At 43.1% G+C, this 27,186-nt stretch overlaps 1 protein-coding gene across 3 annotated transcripts in view; it reads left to right on the forward strand.

The window, feature by feature from the left end:
• The window catches only part of LOC118206290 (endoglin-like), a 42,786-nt gene extending 16,111 nt beyond the window's left edge, over positions 1–26,675 (forward strand). For all 3 annotated transcript variants that reach the window (XM_035378777.1, XM_035378776.1, XM_035378778.1), the window contains exons 4-13: positions 4,161–4,265; positions 11,518–11,665; positions 12,887–13,052; positions 13,371–13,479; positions 14,061–14,247; positions 14,832–14,986; positions 15,476–15,712; positions 16,376–16,430; positions 23,048–23,155; positions 23,488–26,675. In XM_035378777.1, coding sequence (XP_035234668.1) covers positions 4,161–4,265; positions 11,518–11,665; positions 12,887–13,052; positions 13,371–13,479; positions 14,061–14,247; positions 14,832–14,986; positions 15,476–15,712; positions 16,376–16,430; positions 23,048–23,155; positions 23,488–23,609 — 1,392 coding nt within the window. In that variant the 3' untranslated portion in view covers positions 23,610–26,675. The remainder of the gene's footprint in view (positions 1–4,160; positions 4,266–11,517; positions 11,666–12,886; positions 13,053–13,370; positions 13,480–14,060; positions 14,248–14,831; positions 14,987–15,475; positions 15,713–16,375; positions 16,431–23,047; positions 23,156–23,487) is intronic.
• Positions 26,676–27,186: the final 511 nt, after the last annotated feature.

Consider the following 27,186-nt stretch of genomic DNA (forward strand, 5'->3'; position numbering starts at 1 on the left):
TGCTGTTGCAATAAAACATCAATACTAACTAGACAAAAAAATTTAAATATTGCAATTATCTAAACTGAGATCTAATCTCGTATCCCAAATTTAAATTTAAAATCCGCTGTCATTTAGGAGTCTGCACACATAGGGGATTGGTGATCTCCTGTATCTCTCAGTTCGACATCTTGGGATGGCCAGTTGGTTTGAATTCCTTGTCTGACGACCTGTGAGCTCCTCCCTGAGGGGGGGTAGCCAGTCACTGAAGTTGGACTTGAGCAGCTTTCTGGCAAAGCCAAGACACAGTTGAGTGCGTCTCTTTGATAGAGTGCACAATCCGAGAGTGCAGAGAGCCTCTGGGTACCCTGAGTACCTCTGGCCAAGTATGATTTTACAAGCCCGTTTCTGCGTGCTTTCCAGCCTTTTAGCCTGGTCTGTAGTGAGGGAACTGTGCCAGACGGGGACTGCATACTCCAGCACCGGGCGTACGTAGCCTATGTAGATGGAAACCAGTTCTGGGTCTCGGACACCAAATTTCTTCAGGCGACGCAGAGCAAAAAGCTTCCTGTTCGCTGAGGTCAGCATGTGGTCCACCTGACTGTCCCAATGCAAATTACTCTGGATGGTGACCCCCAGGACCTTGACAGTGTCACAGACTTCCACGATGTTCTGGTCAATGGAGAGAGTCGGCAGGGCGGGTGGATGCCTCATGTGGGTGACTTTACATTTCTTTGGGTTGAGTTTCATTTTGTGCTCCTCTACCCAGATATCAAGACCATTCAGAGTCTGTTGGAGGGTACAGGGTAGTTGGAGCTGTTACAATAAATAATTTTAAATCGTCCCACTGAGATAAAGTCATTTGTTTTGGTCATGGAAATTCAGTTAAAGGTTGTGGAGAAGTCATGGAAAAGTCATTGAAAATCATTGGTGAAAAAGTGTATGAACCCTGGCATAAGCATAACATAGTTTCTTAGGATGTGATGTGATATGTAACGTTGCTAGCTATGCATCTCCATGTCACATCACATCCCAAAAAAAACGAATTAAACAAACACATATGTTTTGTTTATTTAATTTTAAAAGTCACAGTTGAAAGTTGTAAATACTTACAGGTGACAAAATGGCTAATTTAATACAAATACAGATGTGGCTTGATTCAGGATCCCAAAGTTTTCCGGCTTTCCGCTCATCTAATGGCCTGAATCCACTTTTTTCTCCTTATTGGCTCGGTGTTTTTGCATGGAAGGACAAATTTGGGGTTCTTGGCTTTGCTATTTGTACAGCCTGCCATACAACAACGTTTCGGCATGTTGATAATCTTGATAATCCCCTGACTGCTTATACTAGCTAACTACATGGAGTGCAACCGATTGGTTTCCCCCATAATGGGGGTGTGGCCTATCACAGGCGCGTTGATGCATACGTATTATGTAGCCAGCGACGTAGACGTAAGTGGAGAGGTCCTGCCAGTTTGATAAAATTCTTTGCATTTCACTCATCACAAATGGCATTGAAAATACATTTTCAGGATTCGATAGGCAGATTCGAAACACACATTTCTTAATGAATACTCGATTCTTGGAAATTTGGAACCGGTTCCAATTCTCTTAGTATCTTTGTTAATACTATCCATTTATTTACATGACTGCATTCTACTGGTTGAGAAATTATTTTGTGTACTGCTCCTGATTGGTCTAGAGACTAAGTAAATGCTTTGTAAATGTTTCTGCAGCATGGAGTCTGTACTTTCAATAGTTTTTCTTTGCTTGTTTTATGTTACAACTTTACAAAAATATAGCTAAAATAATGGAACAGGCATTTTGTTTTGAGCAACGCGAGAATTTATGCACAACAATAATTTTACATGAAATTCAAAGGCATAAGTGTGGTAGCCCTGTGAAAGCTCCAATTCCACACTTTCTTCGCTTGACTCTTAAGTGGTATGAGTGAGAAGCTATTCATCCAGAAATAGTTTATCATCACCGATAACGTTGACTTGAGAGGGTTAAAGTCACAGTTCAAGTCATAACCCCCTGATAGCTGTCCCAATCCACGCTTATGATAAACGCTGCATCCAGGTACGCAAAGCCGCTGGTTTAGAGATTTGTGCGGAAACGCCATTGTTCTTAAGAATGTAATAATTTTTGTGTTGTCTTAACACCGCTGTCCATGGCTGCTGCCTCTGGATTGCACCGTTTCCCGTCTCCCTGCGGGTGAACTCTGACCTGTGCTCCACGGGACAATAGCAGCGAAAACAAACACAAATTGTTTTCGGCTTGCGTGAACACGTAGCATCCAGCTTAATGCCTGACGTACATCCGCAAGGACATACAGAAATAAAATGATTCCTGAAGTACAGCGGTGGAAAATGATTGAAAGACTTGGATGTAGGAAGGGGTACGTGTGAAGATGTGCGCCCACGGGTGTGTGTGGCAGGGACTGATAGAGTGAGTGTGTGGAGGGTGGAGGTACACAGTGTGTCTATAGAACAGTGGAGATAGAGAGCTGGCGTGCAGTGGGTGGAGGTACATAGTGAGTGTGTAGGACAGTGCAGATAGAGAGTGAGTGTGCAGAGGGTGGAGGTACATATTGAGTGTGCAGTGGGTGGAGGTACATAGTGAGTGTGTAGGACAGTGCAGATAGAGAGTGAGTGTGCAGTGGGTGGAGGTACATAGTGAGTGTGTAGGACAGTGCAGATAGAGAGTGAGTGTGCAGTGGGTGGAGGTACATATTGCGTGTGCAGAGGGTGGAGGTACATAGTGAGTGTGCAGTGGGTGGAGGTACATAGTGAGTGTGCAGTGGGTGGAGGTACGTAGTGAATGTGCAGAGGGTGGAGATACATAGTGAGTGTGTAGAGGGTGAAGATACACATTGAGTGTGCAGAGGGTGGAGGTACATAGTGAGTGTGTAGAGGGTGAAGATACACATTGAGTATGCACAGAGTGGAGGTACATATTGAGTGTGTAGGACAGTGGAGATAGAGTGAGTGTGCAGAGGGTGGAGGTACATATTGAGTGTGTAGAACAGTGTAGATAGAGAGTGAGGGTGGAGGTACATAGTGAGTGTGTAGGGGTGTAGACGTACATAGCAAATGTTCAGTGCTTGGTCACACCGCCAGACAGGCCAGCAGGGTCAGCGTGGTGGCGTCATGCTCTGTTAAAGAGGCAGCAGGAGTGCCGGTGAGGAGTGACACGTCCTGAACGCGTCCCAGGTGACATCCACGCGCGCTGCCTGCCGTAACCGCGGTGACACAAGGCCGGGAAGACAAAGGCCCAGCGGAGAGGGCAGGGCGGAGTGATCCGCGCAGCGTTCCCGGGATACGCCCGGGCACGACCGTAAACAGGATGGACCGTGAGAGGACGGCAGGAGAGAGAATTAACCATTTCAGCTGAAACCGGCTCATCCTGGTCTCTCTGGCTCTGGACCGCAGACCAGAGGCAGAGAGAAACTTTGGGGGGGGGGGGGGGGGGGGGGGGGCATTGACAGGCTGCTGCCGATTGGCAAGGTCTTGCGCTAAAGCTAATGCTAACGCTGACCCCACCGCCTATTTCAGACCCCTGAGCATGTGCTGACCGTGACTTCTACGTGTGTGTTACGGCTGTGTTGGGCAGACCATCACAAGTCCCTCTTCTCCACTCCTCTCTTTCATCACATTAAAAAAAAAACAACACTTTTCCTCTTGGCTTTCACGTATTTTCAGTCTGTCACAGCTCCACTTTTCCAGCTCTAAAGACACAGGCCACGTTACAACCTGTTTATACTGAGGACCAGCAGAAGCAGATCAGCGATTATTATTATTATTATTATTATATAACTTCTTAACATCATCACTATTGTCTGTATTATTGTGTGCTTATGTCAGGTTCACCTTGAAAAATGATGGGGCTTAATGATTAATCATAATCATAATAAAATAAAATAAAAATTGTTATATTTATTGAATTGTACTATTGTATTGTAATTATTTTATTTTTACTTAATTTGCAATGCTTCCTTTCCTGTCCTTTCAATTAGAGCATAATGTACTGTAGGTGGTACAGTATATGGCACATAGATTATTTAAAATGACGGAAACTTAATTATTGCAAAAACATTATGTCAATGACAAAATCTTAAATCCTCCTTTTCTCTTTAGTAAACCATTTTGATTGTGAGTTTTTTTTGTCTTCTTCTTACAGATAATTTCAGTGAACTTGACCGCTGCCAGACCAGCTGACCTCATCATCGACTGCGGTTCAAACACTTTTGTCTATTTAAGTGAAAACAAAAACGTCACAGCCTACGTAAGTGCTGCTTTAACCCTTTCTCTGGCGTTCCTCACACACTTTTCCAAAATTATATTTGATGTCCAATTTTGTTTAGTTATACCACGGTTCATGTTTTACAATTGTCAAACCCAGACCTTTCATTTAGAATATTTTTTAACCATTCTTCATGTATTAATTCTTATGTTCCTAAGGAAGTATTGTGTGTCATACAATGTATTTAACAATATAATGAGTGTGCTGTTAATCGTGATGGGAAGTGTGACTGTTATATATGATGTTCAGTATAATGATAAATTTGATGTTTTACCACAGTGTGATGTTCAGGATGAAATACTATATTATGGGAGGGGTACATACAGAAACAGACAAGGAAAAAAACCCACGCTTAAGAAACATGCGTACAGAAACGCGCACTGAAGAAACGCTGTCGTACAGAAACGCTGTCGTACAGTAAACATGTGTACAGAAACTCGCGCTGAAGAAATGCTCTCGTACAGAAACACCGACGTTCAGTAAAGCATGTGTACCGAAACACCCGCGTAGAGTAAAGCACGCGTACAGAAACGCATACTGAAGAAACGCAAGTGTGCAGAAACACCGACGTACAGTAAAACATGCGTACGGAAACTCGCGCTGAAGAAACACTTGTGTATAGTAAAGCATGCGTACAGAAACGCACGCATACAGAAACACATGCTGAAGAAATGCACACTGAAGAAACGCACGCGTCCCTCCCCGCCCTCGGCCTGCTCTCTGGACGACCTCTTCGGAGACATCTCGGGACACAGACGGTGTCGTGCCAAGGTGACGGGGAAGCCGGCCATCTCAAACCTCCTAATCAGAGTGCCGTTTCCTTTCCAAGCAAGGAAGCCTCCCCTCACCCGCCCCCCGCCCCCCCGCAACGATACCTCTGGCAGAGGCTGGATGCGAGGAGCACTCTTTGGTCAAATGGCAGCGCCAGAGGCCCTGGACCGGGTTACCGAAGGCAGGGCGGGGGGATGAGAGGGCGCGTGGGCCGGGACGATCGGAAGGAAGCACACTCGGGCCGGAATTGGGAGAGCCGGCCGGGGCGAGAAGCACTGCCGCCTCTGGCCACACGACGCGGGCCCTCCTGACCCCGTCCGCACGGATGCTATCCGTCTAAGATGCTCCGCCACTTGCGCGTTCCCCATTTCCTGTCCCCGCCACAGCCGGCTCGTAATTCAGTCCTTCTTCCGCTTGGCGGCGCGCTGCGAAGCGATGGCCCTGTCCCACGATTGCTCCTTAGGGCTGGGCTGGGCCTGGCCAGGGCTGACTGCCTCTAGCCAAGAGCACCCTGATAGCACCGAACATTTGCACCCTGTTTAGTCACTGTGCCCCTTTTACTCCATTGCATGTGCATGTTTTTAATCACTATTTATTCTTTATTACCATTTTTATAGTACTTACTGAACCTACATGTCACGCAGCAAGAGATACAGGTGTATACATAATACAAATCAAAAAGCATACACACAGGTTTTGTTACATTGCATTTTGTCATTAGTAAGGTTTTCATACATCTGCCCTGTCACCTTCTTGAATATTCACTGTCAAATCGTTGCACCACTTTCCGCATTCGGAAATCTGTAAACCTATTGCTTTTTGATTTAGACCCTGGATGCCAAAGGTTTTTTATTGGACGTCTTTAACAATCGTTCAGATAATGGAAAAATGTCTCCTCTGTCTGCTGACTTGGCTTCCTACGTACGTGTATTTTATTAAAATGATTAGCAGAAACAAGCTTTTCTCTGAAATGTATCCTCTTCATACCAATCAGATACAGCTCAGACACTCATCTCTGCCCTCTCTCCAAACTGCTCCTGTGTGATTAAGTATGCGTGGGTTGTCCCAGATAGATGTTCAGAGAAATACATACAAAGAGGCTTTGAATTTATTTCCAATCATCTTAAGTACATTCCAAGTTGCAGCTATTGAAAGCTGGCCTCTTAAGGTATTTGGGCGGCGTTCCAATGTGCTAACAGTTGAGCGCTTTGGCCTCGATTGCTAGGCAAGCAAGAGGTTAACCAGCACTTTTGTCTTGTTAAATGTGTTATATAATATGTTTTAATGTCCATGTGTTCCATGTCTTCTTTATGTTTTGACACCAGTAATTTATTACAGGCATCATGGGGATACATTGAGGGGCAACATACTTCAGTTATATCTGATTGTAGGGGCCACGGAGGAGTTGTACAAATGCATTTGCAAATGGTTAAACATGCTTTTTTTAAGCAAATCATTTTTGCTTTGCTGTAGAACACAGATTGGTTGGTGTATGTACAGTCTGTGGTATGAGCAGACCTGGGTCAAATACGTATTTGTTTTGGATTCAAATACATTTCTACACTTTACTGATCTTGTCTGGTGTATTGGAACCAATGAAATACTCTCAAAAAGTACAATCCCCGCCTTCTGGTCATATTGGCAGGCCCTATTACACCAGGAAAGATCAATAGACCACAGAAAAGTATTTGAATCCAAAACAAATACATATTTGACACAGGTCTGGGTATGAGCAGTGGATAAGCACCTGGGGACTCGGGGGAGATCTGCCACTGGAGCTGTAATAGCTGAGGTTCAGGAGCAGGGTCACACCTCAAACACACCCCTTCCACTTTTTTCCTTTAAGAAACCTTGCTGCCCACCATACCTGTTTGTTCTCCTTTTATGTTTGTTTTATCATTTTACGTGCAACAGAGCATATTTGGCTGCCTACAGATCTATCTGCAGACTTGATAAATCATCTTAACCCTTTCACAGAAGTTGGCTAGGCTGTCTCACAGCCCGCCAGATGATATTATTAACCCTTGTGCGCAAGCCCCCTAGTGGTCGGCACGCTGGCATGCCGAGATTACTGAACTCAAACATTCAGTGCTACTGCAACCAAAGTACAAGTTAAAAATATAAACGCGTTGTTTTAGTTTCATAAGTAGACGATACACGACAACTATGCCGAATACGGAGTTTCGCAGTGCCACCATTGTCACTCTGGTCGCTCATTTAACATGCCCCCCTCCCTGAAATCTCATCTACAACTAAACCCCCCACCCATGACATAATGGACAATATTGTTTATCTTGGCATTCATAAAAATATTCTTTCACCACTAAAGATTCCGTCATTGCAACAAGATAAACCCGACAATAGCCCTAAGATATGCCAATACAGCAGTGAAAATGTTGCTCACTGAATAACTAAATAAACGAGAAAAAGTTTTAAAAAATGATACCATGTCATTCTACAGTCAATATCTGGGACTAAATATTGAATAAATATACAACTTTACCGTTGGTTTTACGTGTAGAGATGTCCCTTTTGAGACTGAGTGGTCATACATTGTCTTGGACAATCCGTTTGTGAAATATACGTGCATGTGTGATGCCTGGGTACCTTCCAAAATAGCTGTGCGTAATACCACATGTGTAGTTTACGGCGTTGTCGCCCTTTTTAGTACAGTCTGGCTTGATTGACAATTCATTTATTCAGTAGGTGAGAGTATAAGCTTTCTAACAATGTATAACATGTCTAATTTTGCTTTTGGAATAGCGTTTTATAGGTCAGCGTAACCGAAAATTGTCTTATCATCGCATTCAGTTACACATTCTCTGTGGTAGCAGTAAAACAAAGACGCTGCTAACAAAACGTTGTCAACGATTTTTTGTAAATTCTTGGAAAATACTATTATTATTGAGGACCTCTGAGCATAGCTAAGCCATATGTTTGCTGATAGACCTAGCTGACATCGTTTTCTGGAGCAAAACATAAGTGAATAGAAAAGCATCATTTATTTACTGTCTCTGTCTCCATCTACTGAACATAGATAAGATTTAATTCATTGCTATGTAAGTATTACTGCTCAAAATACATTGGTTATATACATTATTTTTGAAATCAAGAGTCTTTAAATAGGTTTGTGGTATTATATAATGTGGATATTTCACACTGTAATGTAAGCGTTAGTTAGGACTGTAATAGTTTTTGTGAAGCATGCAACAGTGATGACGTAAGAGTTGGAATATTGCCAAAACGTGGTGGATGGTTGAAAATTGTTTTCATGACGTCCCATCCCCATACAAGAAAACATACGAGAGCACAGAGTATAGAAATATATACAAGAGTTAATTATTACACATTTAGGTACTGTACCACATTGTGTGACAATATTTTTGCATTATTTTTTAATCTGATAGCAATGTTTCATCTTAAACCTTCATAAGGGGCTCATTTATATGCTTTATAATGGACAAAAAGCATTTTATTCATTTTTGGAGAGATTTTGGATATGTTTCTGGACCCCTAGATATTTTAGACCACTGTACTGACGGAAAGCTTGTAATTCGCGCTTGAAAATGAAGCAGAAGTGATTTTCTTGAGTCAAAACAGTTTTTGTAGTGAAATACGTGAATATGTCGTGATTTAGAGAAATGCATAATTTAGACGTTTGGATAGATTTGGAGACGCTGGGTACACTGCTTACTTTTTGCTTCATACATCTATAATAGTTCTACATATCCACCCTTAGATTTTATGAACTTGTGGTCAAGAGGTTTTTGATCCAGCACATGCTGTATATATGCAATCTCTTAGTATTTCATTGCAAACTAAAAAAGTGCTAATTCATTTTTGATTTTTTGTCTAGACAGTTGCATTTGTGGCACTTTATTTCTTCCAAAATAATGAATATAAACAGATCTGCGTTAGTATTGTACACTATACCAATGTCTTGCTTCATTTAAGCCATTTTTCAAGTCTCTGTGGTGTTCACATCTGGAGTTATAAGGCTTTAAATAGGATACCCTCTAAATGGGCAAGGATTGGCAAGATTTGGCATGTGCGCTAAGGGGTTAATAATAATAATTTCTCCAATTCGGTCATACAAGACCTTCCTCCTGCCTGCGGTACTCCAAGAAACAATGCCGATCCCTTGGAAAAATCAAACTCTCTGTCGCCCTGGAATCTGGTCATGATTCTGTTCCCATTAATTCACCTCTCCTTACCCTAAATAAACCAATGAACAGTCTGTCGTTTCTGCTCCACACTGCAGCCGGAGAACCAGGTCTGATCGAGGGAGACCCTCTCACTGTTCAAGTCCACCACTTCCTCCGCCCACTTCACTAGGCAGTCGGGCCGCCCATGACACTAGCCCCATATCGCTTACTGCATAGGGGAGAATGGGGCCAAATAAAACACGGAGCAAAAAAAAAAGTTTTTAGGTGGTTGCATCGGAGCTCAAGTGATGTATTTCGGGTTAAACCAGAGATACGTACATGCTAAAACTGCTTCTGGTTAAACACGCAGAATTACCCCCTCTATGTCTCCACACTGCAAGATGCAAACTTCAAAACAGGATGACCCAGTCCCAGTTTACTAGAAAGTACCTAAAACAGCTTGAGTTCTGGAAAAAGTCTTGTGGACTGATGAGACCGAAATTCATTTGTATTAGAGTGATGGAAAGACCAAAGTGTGGAGGTAACACCCACCCCTATGTATGTATGACGTGTTTTCATTGATGATGTAACTACTGATAGCAGTTGCAGAATGAACTCTAGTGTACAGAAGGATCTTATCTGCTCAAGTTCAACCAAATTCCTCCAAACTCATCGGACGGTGCTATGACTGACATTAAGACAGCGATGCCAGACATACTGCTAATGCAACAACTGTGTTTTTCAAAGCCAAAAACTGGAAAAAAATTTTAACTGGCTAAGTCATTCACCTGATCTGAATCCAATTGAACATGCGTTTCACAGGCTGAAGAGAAAACTTAAGGCAGCTAGCCCCTGAAACAAGCAGGAGCTGAATATAGCTGCAATACAGTCCTTGCAGATCATCACCAGAGAAGATACTCAGCATCTTTGGGTCACAGGCTTTAAGCAGTCATCGCATGCAAAGGATATGCGACAAAGTACTAAATGACTACTTTCATTTACATAACAATATGTCCCAAGCATTAAGGTGCCCTGAAATGTGGGGTATGTGTAAGAAGTGCTATAATTTCTACGTGGTAAAACAAAAGTGTATAAAATACCCTTAAATAAATGCTGAGAACCACACAGGAATAGCTTGATTACAAATGTAACATTTTGGAGAGCAGAGCCAATTCAAGAAAAAAATTTCTTCGTCCCTAACATTATGGAGCTTACTGTATACATATACTATCATTCAGCATATTTAGTATGTGAGTAAAAAGTATGATGGATTTTTGGATGTACTACCTCGTCAGTTAACGTTATGTAAATAAACAGGTCTATTCTCCCGTATCCCTTTTTGGTATTGGTTTTGGTATCTTACGATACGGTGTCTCAGAACACATGATCAGACTAATGGGTGGTTGGTCATCTCGAGCCTATCAACTCTACATCCACTCAGATCAGCAAGGTCTTTGAGTAGTGTAGCCAGAACTCATTCCTTTGGAAGATGTTAGGCCAGGAGCTATGGTGAATCCTTTGCCAAAGTATTCCCTACACCGCAGACTTGTCATCCATACCTTTACATCGTCAATTTACAATTTTTTGCTTACAATTGCAAACACCTTCTCAATAAAACATCCTTGTTTGCATTCAGTTGATGGTGTGTTCCTTAGCTTGGGAATTGGGCTATCTGCAGGGCCTCCACAGAATACATGCTATAGAATGCGACTCCATCCACACAGCCTCCATGACACCATCACTTTCAGGTCATTATTTCTTCCTCCCAAGCTAGCCTTTGGCTTTCGGATAGACAGTCACTAGCAGAGTGACAGCTTATTTTTGACATCCGACATTTGAAGTCCGTTCAGGAAACATTCCAACCTTGCGTTGGACAGGCTGGCTGTTTCCGTGTGAAGAACATTCTGGAGTGGAGGGCTGGTGACAGCTGAACGCTTGCATGCACATCTCAAAGGCAGCATGTCCAGTCCTCATTTTCCATTCCTCGGAAAGGAAGCAGTGAAAAGCCAGAGAAATCTTGTGGCATGCAGACGCTGTATATTACAGGGTCAGCTTCCCCAACCCTTTGCGCGTTATAGGAGCTTGGAGGGGTGTTGCAGTCGGTCTTAATGGACAGCATTGCTGACCATTTAAATTCAGATATGGAGATGCCTTTTGTGTTGGGGCTTGCTGACTAAAGCTTGGACCTTTAACCTACCAAGGGTTTGTCCATGCTGGGCCAATCATGCCACGTACCAATATCTTAACTCCAGCAGGAACAAGAGTCTTCATTTGTACACTTACATGTCTAATGCTTTTGGCACTTCTCCACATTGCAGAGCTCAAGCAAATGTAACGTTCATGGGAAGAAGCCATTTCCTTTTGATGCAGAGGATGTCCTGGCGGGGACCATGGAGAAGTTTGGGGGCGTGACATCATTCACCACCCTCACAGACGCGCGGCAAATCACCTTCACTGGAGGAACAGGTAAGTCACATGCCCACTGTCCGTCCTGCTGCTCCAAACTGTTTAACCAAAGTATAAACTTTTTAAAAAGTTTTTAACTGCAATAACACAAAAAGATGAGTTTTACTTAAAATAAATCTTTGATATCCCTCCACCTCCCACTTTGCAATATGATTGGATACAATTACAATAATTTAAGTGTAATTAATGCCAAAGTCTATTTTGAAGAAAGTTGTGTCTAAGATTATGCAAAAAAGCACCTGGATGATCCCCAAGCCTCTTGGGATAATGTTCTATGGACAGATGAGTTAAAAGTGGACAACACAGATCCCATTATGTCTGGTGTTAAGTAGGGTTGTGCCAATTGGTCATACATCTAGAGATCAGCAATCATCATGACCAATTGATGATCTCTAGTAACCAGTTTCCCAATGGTCTGAAAGGATGTGCATCTGCCTGTCTTTTTGGTCCAGTGTTGATGGCGCTTGGACCAGTGGAGTCTTTTCTTCCTGTTAACCACACATAGCAAGGGCTTTTTCACAGATGCACATCCTTTTAGATTAGCAGATTGTTGTTGGGGTTTCACTGTAGTCAGGGGAACTGGTTTCTCTCTAGTTACATTGAGTTCTTCCTGTAGTTGTGGTACAGTTTTATGACGTTTCTCTTGCTAGACAACACAAAATATTTGTCTTCTGCCTCTTGATCTTCCTGATCTTCTCCTGTTAACATTACTGCCCATCAGCTGGAACCTTCTGAGTGTGTGCAGAACACTGCACCTGGAAATTTTAAGCTTCCTTGCAATTTCTCTCTGGGAATAACCTACTTACTGCAATGTTTACTTGGCCCTGCACATCAAAGACTAATGCCTTCGTCTTTGCCATATTTCTTGCAACATTATTGCCTATTTTACTTGCACTACCCCTCTACCTCCCTCCAATCCCTTCACCTGCCACTTTGCGAAATGATTGGACAGACTTCCAATAATTAATTTTATTTTGTTTAATGCCAAAGGAGGCTTTCTATTATATTAACTGAATTCTTCTCTACCGTTATTTATTATTATTATTTTTTTTAACGACCGGTGGTCTAATACTTTTGGCCTGCTCTGTATATAGAAGTGCAATACACTATACTCTCAGTGAACTACTCTATCTGTACCGAGTGCTATACTCAGTGCCTTGTATTTGGTGTTGTGTTCTGTGCTCAATGCCCAGTGATGTGAAACTCTTTATGAATTTTCAGCACCAGAAGGAAGCTCTGTGAATTGTATCCAAAAAAGCAGTTTTTTCCCCGAAGACTACGTCTTGGAGCCTGACTCCTCGCCTGTCATGTGGTTCTGCTCCCCTAATGTAAACCTGTCCGAAAAAGAGGTGCACGTCATCAACATCCGGGAGAATGTGAATATCCAGTAAGGATCCAGTTCTTAAGGGGGTGCTATGTCGTGTCTGAAGTTTAACCCCCAGCTCACATAAAATGTTCTCACAATGTTACTAGAATGTTTTGTCAATGCCAGTACATTGCAGCAATGTTGTGAGAATGTTTTGTGTTAACTGGGCAGGTTGTTACGCTCTTTTGCATGTTTGGCTGTGGTCACTGAGTACCTGGCTCCTTCACCAGTGGGTGTAGCTTGTTTTTTTTATTGTTTTTTTTTACTATATGGTGATTAAGCCAACGCATTGCATCCATTAAACAACTACTATTCCTTTTATGTCTCTCTTCATTGCAGAGATGTTTCCATCAGAGTCTTTTCTGAGAAGAGGACCACCTTATTCCTGAGAGGCCCAGAGGGAACAAAGTGGACCATAGAGAACCCTCCTGATACTTTGGGGTTTAGTGTAAGTCAGGCTTTTTCGTTGCTCGGCAGTTTCTGGGATTTATGGTTTAAATCTTCTGTCATCAAATCACCTGACATTTTAACAGTCTCTGTACTGGTACTGGGCTCCAAATCTGTTAATTATTTGGCCGTTCAGTGAGACCTCAACAATACAAAAAGGCCTATGATACCGCAAAGACAAACAACTTTTGTTTGAAACAGCAGTGTAGCATAATGGGTATGGAACTGGGCTCATAACCTCAAGGTTGTAGGATTGATTCCTGGGTAGGCCACTGCCGTTGAACCCTTGAGCAAGGTACTTAACCTGCATTGCTTCAGTACATATCCCGCTGTATAAATGGATGCTATGTAAAAAGTTGTGTAAGTCGCTCTCGATAAGAGTGTCTGCTAAATGCCTGTAATGTAATGAAACAGGAAGCCAACAAAAATCCTGTTTTTAACTGTTTCCGTGCAGTACTGAATGAGTACTGCATTCTTTGTGTACAGCGAGAACATGCAGACTAACTGATAAATATTCATTTGTCGGCATTTGTGGTCGTTGACTTTATGTTCATGAAATAAACTGTTTTCTTCTATGTGCAGTCAAACAACCAGGTCATTTTTCATGGCCATTTGGTTCCACCGATACTACACTACGAGCCAGACAATGCCCAGTTCTTCTGGAACCAAGTGCTAGAGGCAGCCCGCACCATCACCAGCTACACAGAGATCAGGGGCGGAGGGTCGTCCCTCAGGCTGGACATCAGGATGGGAAACAGACCAGCATCAGGTAGTCTACGGTCAAACTGATGCTACAGCTACAAGGAACTGACCGATCAGACTACCATCAGAGACCAAGCCAGAAGTTAATGAAATGCGAAATATTATTGGTCCAGAAACTAGCAGCAGGCAAACAGCTCTGGTGAAACTGGACAGCTTTGGTTGAGCGGCAAAGCCTGCTTTTTCCAGATATCCAGCCGTTGCCTGAAGATCACAGGCTATCCCATTATGCTCTTTTGGTCAGTCTGCTTGCTGTTGGGTGAGCCTTGCAAGTAGTCAGCAGTAAACTGACATAGCAAAGAAAAAGGAGAACGGCTTTCATGACTCTCTTAGAATACACTGAAAACAACACAGAAAGCTTAAATCTTCACCATAAACTGACATTTAAAATCAAATTAAATCATGTATATTAAAATTTTTTATAAAAGGCTGATTTAAATAAAGTGCCTTCCAAAATATGGACCTGATACACAGGCCAGAGCAGGTGTGGGTTTCTAGATGGTCATTAAAACTCACAGCACGTAGTCATTTCCTAACCGTGTCCTCCTGTTAGAATTTGCTTACAATAAGTGCTCTTTCCCTGTCATTGCACAGAACCCCGAACCACAGTGGCAGAGCTGGAAGCAAGTCCCACCCCCCGCAGCCCTGAGCCCCGCCCTCTGCTGCTCCAGCTGTTCGACACGTCAAACCCCCATGCTCCACTCGGCCCCTCCGCCCAGATCCAGCCCGGCCGCAAGATATATGCCAACGTGAGCTTCATCCTCCCACCCAGTAGGGGCGCCCTGCTTATCATTGAGCATGTCTATCGAAACCCCATAGAGGAGACCAAAAAAATGTTTGACTAAAATATGTGAAGATACATGCAAGTGATCCTCAGAATGATCATCTGTTTGGATAGTGAACACCCTCACCCTGGGCAGTTCTCAGAGCCTACATTTATTTTTATTTAATCTGACAGGCAAACAGATAGGACATTTATATAAAATATTTGAGCTGTGTAAATTGCGCAGGACATGGACAGCTGTGTACTTATGAAAAGTTTGGCCTGAATGTTTGACTGAAGGTCACCATTGCTTCCTCCAGTCTTTCCTATATTTTAAACCTTGTGGTTGTCAGCCACTTCTGTAATATAAGTCCACTAAATCTGTTTCTTACTCTCTTTTAATTCCTCTCCCTTTTTCTCTTTTTCTCCCTCACATTTTCCTTCCTTCCCATCTCTGTGTGCACATGGCTAATAGATTTCCAGTCAGAGTGGGCCCTTCCAGACGTTCGGAGTCACCGGTTGCCGGGTGCGGTCCTGGAGCTCCTGCTCGGCAATGCGGGAGCTGGACGTCATGATGGAACACTGCACTCCCTTCTTCTGTCTGATCAGCCTCTCCTTTCCGCTGATCCAGGATCAGCCACAGGACCAGCCCTCCGCCTGCTGGGTCCTGGAGTGCTCCGTGCAGTTCTGTTTGGACGCCCGAGAGCAAATGGTAACAGTGGATCATCTACACTTCAACAACATAAACTAACTCAGCCTTTGGACAACAAGCATGTTCCAACTTTTTCACACCTGCAAGAAAAATAAAAATGCTAATTTTAGTATTTAATCTTTGGGACATATTTGATATGACCTGAATCAGTTAAAATTGTTCTTACGGTGCTGAAGCAAAAATATACCTTTATAAATAAAATTGTAATTTGATTCTTTTTAAATATCCTTGTTTACATTTCATTATCCAGAAGCACCAGATTCAAACACATTTGAATTTGAATTTATGTCTTCATATCGACAGTTAAAGGATGGTTGAGGTTAAATATGTTTGTAACTGAAAAAATGAAAACACTACACATAACATGTGGCCTGATGCAGATTTTAAATTATATTGTTTTCAGTGTGAGATGATTTAATACAAGAGACAGACTGGCTTCAAAATAAATGCAATGCCTGTTTTATCATTTAATCGTAACTAGATAGCTTGGTAACTGAGCTCGTCAGTAGAATGGAGCAGGGTTTTTTATGTGTTGAATCATTTTTCTACCTGCATTTATATGTGTTTTTAAAAAGCCAATTCAATAGATGTGGAGTTAGAAAGTGAAGAGTTTGGAAGAGTGTATGTAGTGGGTGGTAATGTCCTTTGCTCTTCTACTTGCAGGTCTGTGAGGAAGGAAACGTGCACAGAAATGTGGAGGTGCTCAGATCGCCTTCTGGTGAGTGCAGAGTGTGGGCTCATTAGCCCCCACTGGTTTGCGTTAATTACCATCCACAGAGACCTAGCGACTGTTCATTATCATCCGTAGTGTCCTAGCGAGTGTGAATTAGCTGCACAGTTAAGCATTAATTACCTCCACACAGGCCCAAATCTGGTCATTTTGACACTAGGCAAGATGATAAAATTCCATCTCAAAACCATGATAAAATAAATAAAAAAAATCAACAGTAATAATCATTGCTATCATTGGCCACATTTCTGTTACATTACAAGTACGATCATTAACATATTTTTAACATAATCTGCAATATAATATAAAAATAGCTGAATATACAGCTAACCAATTTTATAAAGACCCCTAATATATAAACTTATGCCAGGCTCGAGCTTCGTTTGCGACTAGCCCAAACTGCGCTAGTCCGGAATGATGCTCGCCAGGCTCAGGCTACATGATATGTTTGTACCACTGTAAGATTTAGCGTTCAAAGCATCACAAATCTTGCCACATTTGGATGTTTGTCTCACTGAGTTTGTGTAATGTTAGTCTGAACCAGGAATTATCTGGCTACAGCTGGCAAGCAGAATTCAAGCTCACGTGCTCTATCCAACAGGTGATGTTAACTTATGTACCTATCACACAGATAAGTTAGCAAACATTTCCTTCTTCCAAAAACTAGCCACTGAAATAAGCAACATTATTAATAATAGCTACCTAGCTACTTTGATGGAAATTAATTGAAGATACAATTAGCTGGCAGTCAGAAAGTCCAGGTAGCCTAAATTATTGTTAAAATTCAGACCTACCTGTCCAGTGGAAACAATGCAAGCTCAACGTCTGTTCAACCCAACCCACTCTCGCCACTTTCTAAATTGTGCTCCTAGGTTTTTTCTAGCGACCTCTATCCAAGTCCCTTTTCTTCTTTTTGCAATTAGATATTGCAGAAGATCAGAAGATCATTGTTTTTTCCCACTATTGCTTAAACTCTGAACATTTGCATCAAGCCTATAGCCTACTTGATCAAGTTACGTGAAAGTGCAAGGTCATCTCATTGTTGATTGGTTCACAACGTGAACTGGTCGATCTCTTTGATTGATTCACATTGTGAACCACTTGTTTTGTGAACAAAAACATGGGTCGAATCTCTGATTTTAGAATTCATAATTTGAGGGTATAAGCAGAGCATATGTGCTTTTTTATACGATTGATACCAATTAAGCATGACTGTTCCTCGATGTCTTTAGTAAGACGTTACCTACTGCAGCTTTAAAGAGTCTTGTACCATTAAAAAAACAACAAATAAATTTATGGCATACTAGTCACAGACAGTTTATACATAAAACACAAAACAGTACAATAAGAAGTACAAGTGTCAGGTGGGGGAGCGGTGTCTTCACTGTCCTCTGAAAAAGACAAGTTGAAACGCATGACTATGAAGAATCACTAAAAATGACAACACCAGCTATCTCAAAATAATATTACAATTAAATGTAACCCTATGTTTATGCATAAGCAAATATAATAATGTATATATAAATAAAAAATAGTGAAATATTACATCCTCAGCTGATATTAGCTCCAACATAATAGGCTAGCCTTTTCAGTTGCAATCATGTTTTACTTGGATTTATGGAATTGTTAGCTTACACGAACAAAATTACATTATTATAATTCTGTAATACTGTGTCTTGACTGAAACAGTGAAATAAAGCACTGAGAGTGGATATAGTTCAATGGATCTATATGCAAATTGAGTTGGATGCTACCCAAAAAAAGCTGCAAATGCTGCAAATAAATGCTGTAAAACCGACTTTTTACAATGACAGACTTGTGTTTCTGCTCCATTCCTTCCCCCCCTCAAAAAACCCCTTCATCCCTCATAGAGGCTCATGTGCCTGCTTGTTACAATATAGAAGCTAAATGGAAAACATCTGCAACAATCCATTGATCATGAAACTAAAAATACTCTATAATAGTGCTCCATAACAATAGTTTAGACCATTAGCACCCTGCTTTTTTATTTCCCTGCAGTGCTTCTGAGAGGCTGATAAGGATATATACTAAGTAGTAACACTTTTTAACACTTTTTAACAATCCTGCATCAGATTTTTGGGGTCTTTTATAATTTTTTTATAAATTTATAATTTCAGGGAAATCTGAATACTATAAAAATAAAAAAAATTAGGACACTGACATCCCATCACTAAGGGGCAACTATGGATAGGGACAAGAAAATGGAAGATTTTCGTCAATTCCAAAAAATAAGATTTATTAAGGTGTGCACCTTATTTAAGGTATGAAATTATTAAAATTGTCTGTAGGCTATGGATCTGGTAAAAATGAACACAGAGATCTGCCCCAGGTCCTAGTGCCACCAATTTACTGCCCCATGTCTTTTGCCACCCTAGGCAGTCACCTACAGATGCCTAATGGACGGTTTGGCCCTGGCTCCACTGGGTCCCAGTGGGCTTTAATTACCATCCGCAGAGTCCTATGACTGTACAGTTCATAGTGTCCCAGCGAGTGTGAACTAGCTGCACAGAGTCCTAGTGTTTATTAGCTCCACAGGGTCCCAGTGTGTGTTAATTACCGTTTGCGGAGTCCTAGAGAGTGTTCATTACCAGGCATAGTGTCCCAGCGAGTGTGAACTAGCTGCGCAGGGTCCAAGCATTTATTAGCTCCTCAGTGTCTCAATGAGTGTTCACAAGCCCTGCAGGGTCTCTGCGTTCATTTCTCCTAAACACAGGGAGTGTTGCTTCTGAGCACAACGTGAGGGAGTAGCGGTGTTCTGTGTACGTGTCCCACACAAACCCGGGGGTAAACAGTCCCGCGCCTCTTCACGAAAACATCAGAAACGGCGACAGACGGGTCACATTCATTCAGCTTGCCAATGCTTGGCCTCTGTCAATTTCGTCTTTCTTTCACCTGTAAAAAAACGAAACAGACAGACAAGCAGGCTAAATTGAAAACTCTCAGTTGCCCCGAAAAATGAAGACGCCAATAAGGAGAAAAAAAAATATTCTTACGCAGCTCCAGATTGCGAAGTTGCTGTCTGGAATGTCTCGTGGAAGTGCACCCCCTCATTGCGCGGCAATGTCAGCCGTATCGCTGTGGTGTTTTTACCGGGAGCCGTAGGGGTGAGGGGGAACAGGGGGCCAGGGCATGAGGGGGGGGCACTGTTTAGGAAGGCCTGTTGTCTGACCTCACGGCCACAATCATCAGCGGTGGGGCTGAGGGGGTTAGGGATTAGTTAAGGGGGGGGGCAGGGGGGTTTGGAGGGGGGCCAGCCCAAACAAGCCCCTGCTCCATTGTCAGAGCCACACAAAGAGGGGAAGGTGTTCCTCTTCAAAGGGAAGAGAGTCGCATGACCGCTGCAAACCTTGAAATTCCTTTGGTCTTTCTTCGACCGTTTTTACCACAGAAAAACTGCATGGAAAACAGTCAAAGAAAGTGTGTGTGTGTGTGTGCGTGTGCGTGTGCGTGTGTGTCTGCATGTGTTTTTTTTGTTTCTTTTTTTAATAGGCTAATGCCCTTCTTCCACGAGCTTCAGCACACGTTTACGACCTGGTCCTTTTCCCTTTCCTCTTCCTTTCTGATGAGGGAAGGAGGCAGAGGCGACTGGAAGAAGGGAACCAGGGGCAAAGCAGGCTGAGGAAGGGGGGGGGGGGAGGGTTTTGGGGGCTTGGGGTGAGGTTTTGGAAGTGGACTGGGGTGAGGTTTGGGGGTGCACTGGGATGAGGTTTTGGGGCAGACTGGGGTGAGGTTTTGGGGTGCACTTGAGTGAGGTTTTGGGGTTCATTGAGGTGAGGTTTGGGGGGAGGGGACAGGGGTGACGCTCGTGGGTACAGTGGAGCATGGTGCCAGCCGGCAAGGAGACAGCTTCCTCCCGTTACGCCATGGCAGCTCCTGGCTGACCTTAAAGAAACTTTGGCCAAGGCTGCTGGGGTCTGCCAAGTCCTTCTGGAGCCAAGGAGGGCGTTTCTTTCCCAATCCTGCAGAGTTCAGCGCCAGACTGGACAGTTTGTTTCTTTTCATAACCTGCCAATTATCTGATTATCTGAAACGCATGGTGTTTCAGGACCAATGTATTTCAGGACACTTTGACTGAGTAACCTTTTTTGCAGATGCATGGGATTGCAGTCTTTATTGCAGTTTGTGGCGTGTGCAGGGCAGCTTGAATGTTTGATATTTACAATGTTTGATACATTGATTTACACTGAAAAAAGTAACACAACTGAGTGGTTGGTTTGACATAGTTTAAAAAAAAAATCTTTAAAAAAATGTTTTTCGTTGGTTTGGTTTAAAGTAATTCCTTTGTTGATGTGATATATTATTTCCAATTTGGTCATACAAAATATATGAGGTAATAGCCCAAAGAATGATTAGCATATGTGTACATACGCGTACATATGCGTACTCCATTGAATATGCATATTGGATACATCAAATGCCCAAAATGGAAAATGAGTTTCACAGTAGTGTAAAATGGTTGAGAACAGATTGCAGGTTGAATTCCCTGGTAGGGCACTGTCATGCCCCTGCACATGTGTTTAACCTGTATTACTTCCGTAAAATACCCAGTTGTATAAAGGGGCTCACTATGTAAAAATGGTAAAGTTGTGTGACTCATGTCGAAGAGAAACTTTGGCAATAGCAAAAAAAAAAAAAAAAGTTCAGTAGGTTCAAACTTAAAATTAAACTTGTTTAGATGTGACCACTTGTAGAATTTTTTAAGCTTGAACTTTTTTCAGTGTAGGTGCCCTGAAGGGGTTACACTATTCCCTTACCTGTATGTATGCTACAGGCCTTGTTTGCCGCTGACTGATAAAGGGGGAGGGTGCAGGTGCACAGCACTGTCATGTCAGCGAACAGCTGGAATGCGATTGGCCCGATGCTGACAGCACAGGGCTTTGATTTTCATGGAGCTTGCGGCTCGAGCCCTTCCGCGCTTCCCGTTCGTGTCTCCCTCGGCCCCTGCACCTGAGGGCCGTTTCCTGGATCTGTTTGTTCAGCCTTGTTTGTCAGTGCAAAGACAAAGCGATGATCGACAAAAAGTGGCTGATTTTGGAGGGAAAACAGAAAGGAGTGGAAAGAGAAGCCGCTCGACGCTCCCCGCGAGCGGCGCGCCTCTTCCTGTTTGTCTGCTCGCGGGTGAAGCGTGTCCCGACACCTGTCCGTGCTCCTGCAGGCACACGCGCGTCTGTATCCCGTGTCTGGCCTTTAGAGCAGGGCTCCGCTCACATCAAACATCACAGTCTATAAGTCAGCTCTTGAATGGCAGGCTTGATGAAGTAAATATGAGTTACTGGACGCTGTTTAACCTTTGATGTTTTCTGTTGCAGTGCTTTCTGTTAGTTGGCTGTTTATCCTGTGACACAAAGCTGTCTATTGGCTGGATGCTTATCATTCTGTATGATATGGAGCTCTCTAGCTATTGTGATATTAAGCAGATTGTTGGCTGGCTGCTAATCCCATTACACTATTGGCTGGCTGCTTATCGCATTATACTATTGGCTGGCTGCTTATCACATGATACATAGCTGTTCATTGGCCTGCTCCTTTATTGTCTGAAATAATAATATTGGTTTGTTGTAAAGCGTAGGGTTTCCGGTTGAATTGATCATTTTGGGCGTCTACTACGGATGAGACATCATGAGATTGCCAGTTGATTGCTTGAACCCGAGTTTGTTTATTTGAACCTCAAAATATTCAAATAAGAAGTGAGCCGAAATTCACACTGACATTCCTGCTTAATTACATGGAATAGCTAGAACACAGGAGTGTGCTAACTCAGATCGGCAACTGCTGTGTAGCAGCAGTTTGGAGTTAGGAGCCACAATTCTTGATCTGAATTATGAAAATAAACTCTGCAAAAGCACAAAGAGCTAATCCTCACGTGCTCCTCAGTCTTGGAAAACAGTTTAACTGTCCTTGAAAGAGTCTCTCTAGTTTAGGAGGAAGGAGATGACCACCATGGTGTGCTGGTAGAGGATGCAGGATGTAGGGATAAATAGGTGTAAACAGAGTAATTAGCACTGGAGGGCGGGGGGGGGGGGGCACAGGATGGACATTGTCTGGGGACCTCTGATTGGCTTCCTCGAGACTGAACCTGCATGACGGGGGCCGTTGCCATGGCTGCGGCTAAAGGGCTGACCAATCTGCAGCTCATCAGCGGCACATCTGTTGAGTGCATGTTGCGCAATTAAGCGGCTTCACGTGGGCTCGCCGTCCTGACTGCCAGGGTTTGGCCCGTTAAATGCCACACACGCAGAGGGTCCATCGGCGTCCGGCTGCTTGTACAGCCACATTTCAAGCTACCCCCCCCCCCCCCCACCATGCAAAAAAATTATACTCACCCCAAGACTGCTGGCCACTTTTTGGGGCCCAGGCTGTTGGTGTTAAATGCCTCAGAGTCTTTTTAAATGTATAAAAACAGGACATAAAAGACAACACAAAAGACTGCATTGTTGTTTTTGTTGAATTCAGTATGAAAAGCATGCTGCCAGCTAATTGGGTTTCTAAACAAGTACTTCTGGCAGCTTCATGCTGTTTCACACATTCTGATGAACTGGTATGTTTGAATTTGATCAGTGTTCTTGTGTTTTTGTGTTTGGCAGAGCCATGTTTGGACTTTGATCTCTCGGCTGTGCTTGGCATCGCATTTGGCGGGTTCCTGATTGGCGTTGTACTCACAGGAGCTTTGTGGTTCATACAGGTGCGCACAGGTAAGTCTAAGCGTGATTAGCTCTTACCCCATTTTCCCTTTCCCGAAGGTCCCCCAAACATGTTGTACCCTATCTCTCTGGCTACTATTGCCAATCTTGTGTAATCCCCCCCCCCCCCCCCACAATTGGGACCTACTCCCTACCCCCTACACACACACAGTTGAATGCTACCGCCGCTAACACTGTCCAAGGAAATTCTCACTCAGGGAATGAGACAGTAGCTCTTCCCTCATGACTCGGGATAACTTTAACCACATCGCACCCCTCAAAGTGTTTATCTGGAGGTGGCAACTGGAAAGCAAGTGCCGCATTCTTCCTTCCTTGTCCCACAGGACGCTCACGCTCCGTGAACAAGCCCCTCCCAGTGCCTGCTAACTCCGCCTCCTGCGGGGACAGCAGCGCCAGCCCCAGCATCGGCAGCACAAAGAGCACGCCCACCAGCAGCATGGCCTAGCGGGAGGAGCCAGAGTCACCACGGTGCATTCTGCTGGCAGTGCTTTTGGGCATTTTACCATAGACATGTACTGTTTCCCATATAGACCCTCACACGTAACGCACATGCGTGCTCACATGTACACACATGCACACACACACACGTACACACACACGTACACACGCATGTGCTTCCATCCCAGAAAGGACCATTGAGGACCTGAGCTCCCAGCAACAGGAAAAACACAGGAAAAACCCCCCAAGAACTAACAGGAAATTCACCGCATTCTTCTGACATAAAACATGTCGCACCGGTGGCTGGACAATGAGATTCCGTCTGGAGAAAAAAAAGGACTTTATTTAACATCATCAGAGGCGCTGTTTTCCTTCTCTGTAGCCTCAGAAGCCGGACGTGGGAGGCGCAAGACCCCAGACCCAGTGGGGTGCGAGCTCTGACCCAGGCAAAGGAGAGCACTCAGAGTCCAATCTCAGCAGCTGTTTTTGGGGTGGCCAGTGGCCCTTCACGAAATGCTGGTGCTTGGCAACATCCTCGGTTCCTTGTGATGAATTGACATTTTCCCATGCATTAACAAAGTGGTCTTTTGTATTTAAGAGGAAGATTCTACCTCTTGACTTATGCACAATACTGTGAAGCATTTGACTAACTAGAAAGAGAGGGGGTAGATTAACAGGCAGTGAACACATAAACTGGAAACAACAATGTGGAGTCACTAAATAGGGTAATGAGCCACCACATGAAACCAGTATGGTCTGTATGCACTAAATCAGAGGTGGTAAACTCCAGTCCTGGAGGGCCGCAGTGTCTGGTTGTTTTCTGGGTGTTCTCAGCACCAGTGCTTCAGTAACTGCAAAGATTTGCGGCCACTGAGGCCCCCTGGGAATTTAGTTTGACACCCCTGCACTAAATACAAATAGTGCTCCCTGGGAAAGTCGATCAACTTTAGCTGAGATGGTGGCGGAGGAAAACGTCACCTCCAGGACATCCCATGAATACTCAATTTGGTTCAGATCTGAGACGGCAGTGATGTGTGGATAATAGCATGACAAAAATCAGTATGACCTCTTGATAAATGATTTCTCTCAGTATGTATTGTAGAAAGGTGAAATTCGAGGCAAAACCCTTGATTTGTTCTCCCTAAGGGGCAGATAAATATCTGGAACTTATAGTGTGATGTCAAATCATCTACAGAACTCGTATTTGGCTTTGGAAAAAGGAAATACTGCACAAATCAAGAACATAGGACCTGGGGTGTGTTTTTTTGTATCACTAATATGAAAATTGTTAGGAGGGTTTTAGCCTGAAAAATGTCCTTTAAATGAACAAATGACATCAACACTGCCTTTTAACTTTCTTACAGTGCAACATTACGAAATGACTATGTTGTATTTTAATTTTTTTGTTTACTATTTGAAAGTCTATACCAGGTGCAATGTTGAAAGCAGCCATTTATAGTCTAATGAGCTAAGTTGTGTTTTGTGGCTCTGTGCCTTTTAGTGCTAACCTGCTCCGTGCCATTAGGGCCCATGTTTTTTCAGTGTTGGTTTAACGGCTTACATGAGTGCTCTGTCTCCTTAGAGAAACAGACTCCCTTCCTCTATCAGCGCATCCCATAATATAAACCACATATAAAAGATGAAAGCCCTGAGGGCCCCAGGTTTACACACACACACACGCACACATACACACACACACACACACACACGTGCATACAGACACAGCAGAATTCCCAGTATACAGCTGGGAATTCCCAGTACGACAGAGTGCATTTACAGTACAGTAACACTGAAGATTTTAGTGAGTATAACTTTTCAGGTAATTCCACGCACCCAGATAGACACACACGCATGCACACACACACACACACACACACACAGAGGTATGTTTGCCGTTAGTCCGTAGCTCTGAAGAGTGTACCTGATGTGTTAAAACGTAGTCAAACGCTGCAGGAAGGCGATGTATTGATGTTAAAATCCTTGTGTGCGTTAGGAGGTCAGCTTACGGGAGGCCGGCGGTTTAACCGTTTTGATGTTATATAATTAGAGTCCTTATTTTGTGGTCGACCACATTAGAGGTTGTCCTCTTTAAAAGAAGAATATACTAAAAAAATACATTTTTGTTAACAGAATGACATTCAAGCAGATATATTTTCTTTTCTTCTGTATGTCTGTTTTTTTATGAGGAATTGATGTACCATTTGGCCCTAAACCAAGTCCTGTGTGGCTCTAAAAGGCCATACTGTTTGGATTTAGGAAAGTCAACACAGTGTAACTTAGGCATACTATGCAGGATTTTTTTAGCCTTGCTGTGGTCCTGTGTTTGCAAACAAAGAAGTCTCCTCCTCTGTCTTCCGATTTTCCGCTGAAATCTCATTGCAAACCACGGGTTCTGTAACCACACCCACCCTTCCCCACACTGAAAAAAGAACACTATGCCCAGAAGTGTCCCAAACACATTTTTAAAGAACAAATACAGGTAAAGGTGCGTAAAGACAGAGATTCCTGGTTCATCATAGATATGCCTTGGATATTTTACAAAATATGATAATCAAGGTAAAACATCCTGCATAGTATGCCTGTAATATGCATTATACCTGTCCTTTGTCTTTGGATAAAGTGAAAGTGAATGTATCTCAGAATGTTTGTGTGTGTGTGTGTGTGTGTGTGTGTGTGTGCGCGCACTCGTGCACGTACGTGTGTATATGAATGAGAGAACTGTGTTTGAAAATAATGGGGTAAAAATAGGAAAAATGCCACTTGAGTATTTCGTGCAATATCGTGAAGCATATAGGTTCATATGTCAACTTAAAGTTTCTTGTAAAAGTAAAGGTCTTTATATAGTACATTTTTTATACATTCTTATATATTTACTGTAATATATCATCCAATATACCTATCAGCAAACAGTAGAACAATGAAAAGCCTGTTAAGCTCTTAAAAGTGTTTAAATCCATATCTCAACCCTGTGGGTTTTAGTTGGTTCAAGAATTCTCATATTTTTTTATATACATACACTTGAACATGCAGGCATTTATAAGCAGAATAAAGTGTTCTGATTTCCGTAATATCACCTCATGTGTTATTGTCTGACTTCCTTTCCCATCAGCAGCTGCTGCTTGTCACATGGTCAAACTTTCCACAGACAAGCACAGCATGCATATACAGGCATGTACACACGTGCACACAAACCAACATGCATGCACACACGTGATATGGGGTAACGAATAGCAGATTTGGATTTGAGAAAGAGAGGAGGGGGAACTTGCATCCCATGAAGGAAGCCAGACTAAAAAGTCAAGGATGTTTCTGACTCTGTGTGTTTTCACTTCCTCTCACTGAGTGGTGATGAGGGCCTCATTATTGGGCAAGTTTTTAAAGGGGGGTTGACCTCGGGCTGGCTTCACTCTGACAAGTGCTCCCGAGCACCGGGCAGACACACAGAGAAAATCAGACAACCTGTCACTTAATCCTGTCCTCATCCCTCAAATCCCTTCCTGAGCTCTGATGACCACTTCTAGAGAAAGACGGAACAGGGCCAGCACTGACATCAGCACCTCAACTGTGTGGCTCTGTTTGCTCCA

Source organism: Anguilla anguilla, chromosome 10, assembly GCF_013347855.1.
Source record: "Anguilla anguilla isolate fAngAng1 chromosome 10, fAngAng1.pri, whole genome shotgun sequence".
Taxonomy (NCBI): Eukaryota; Metazoa; Chordata; class Actinopteri; order Anguilliformes; family Anguillidae; genus Anguilla; species Anguilla anguilla.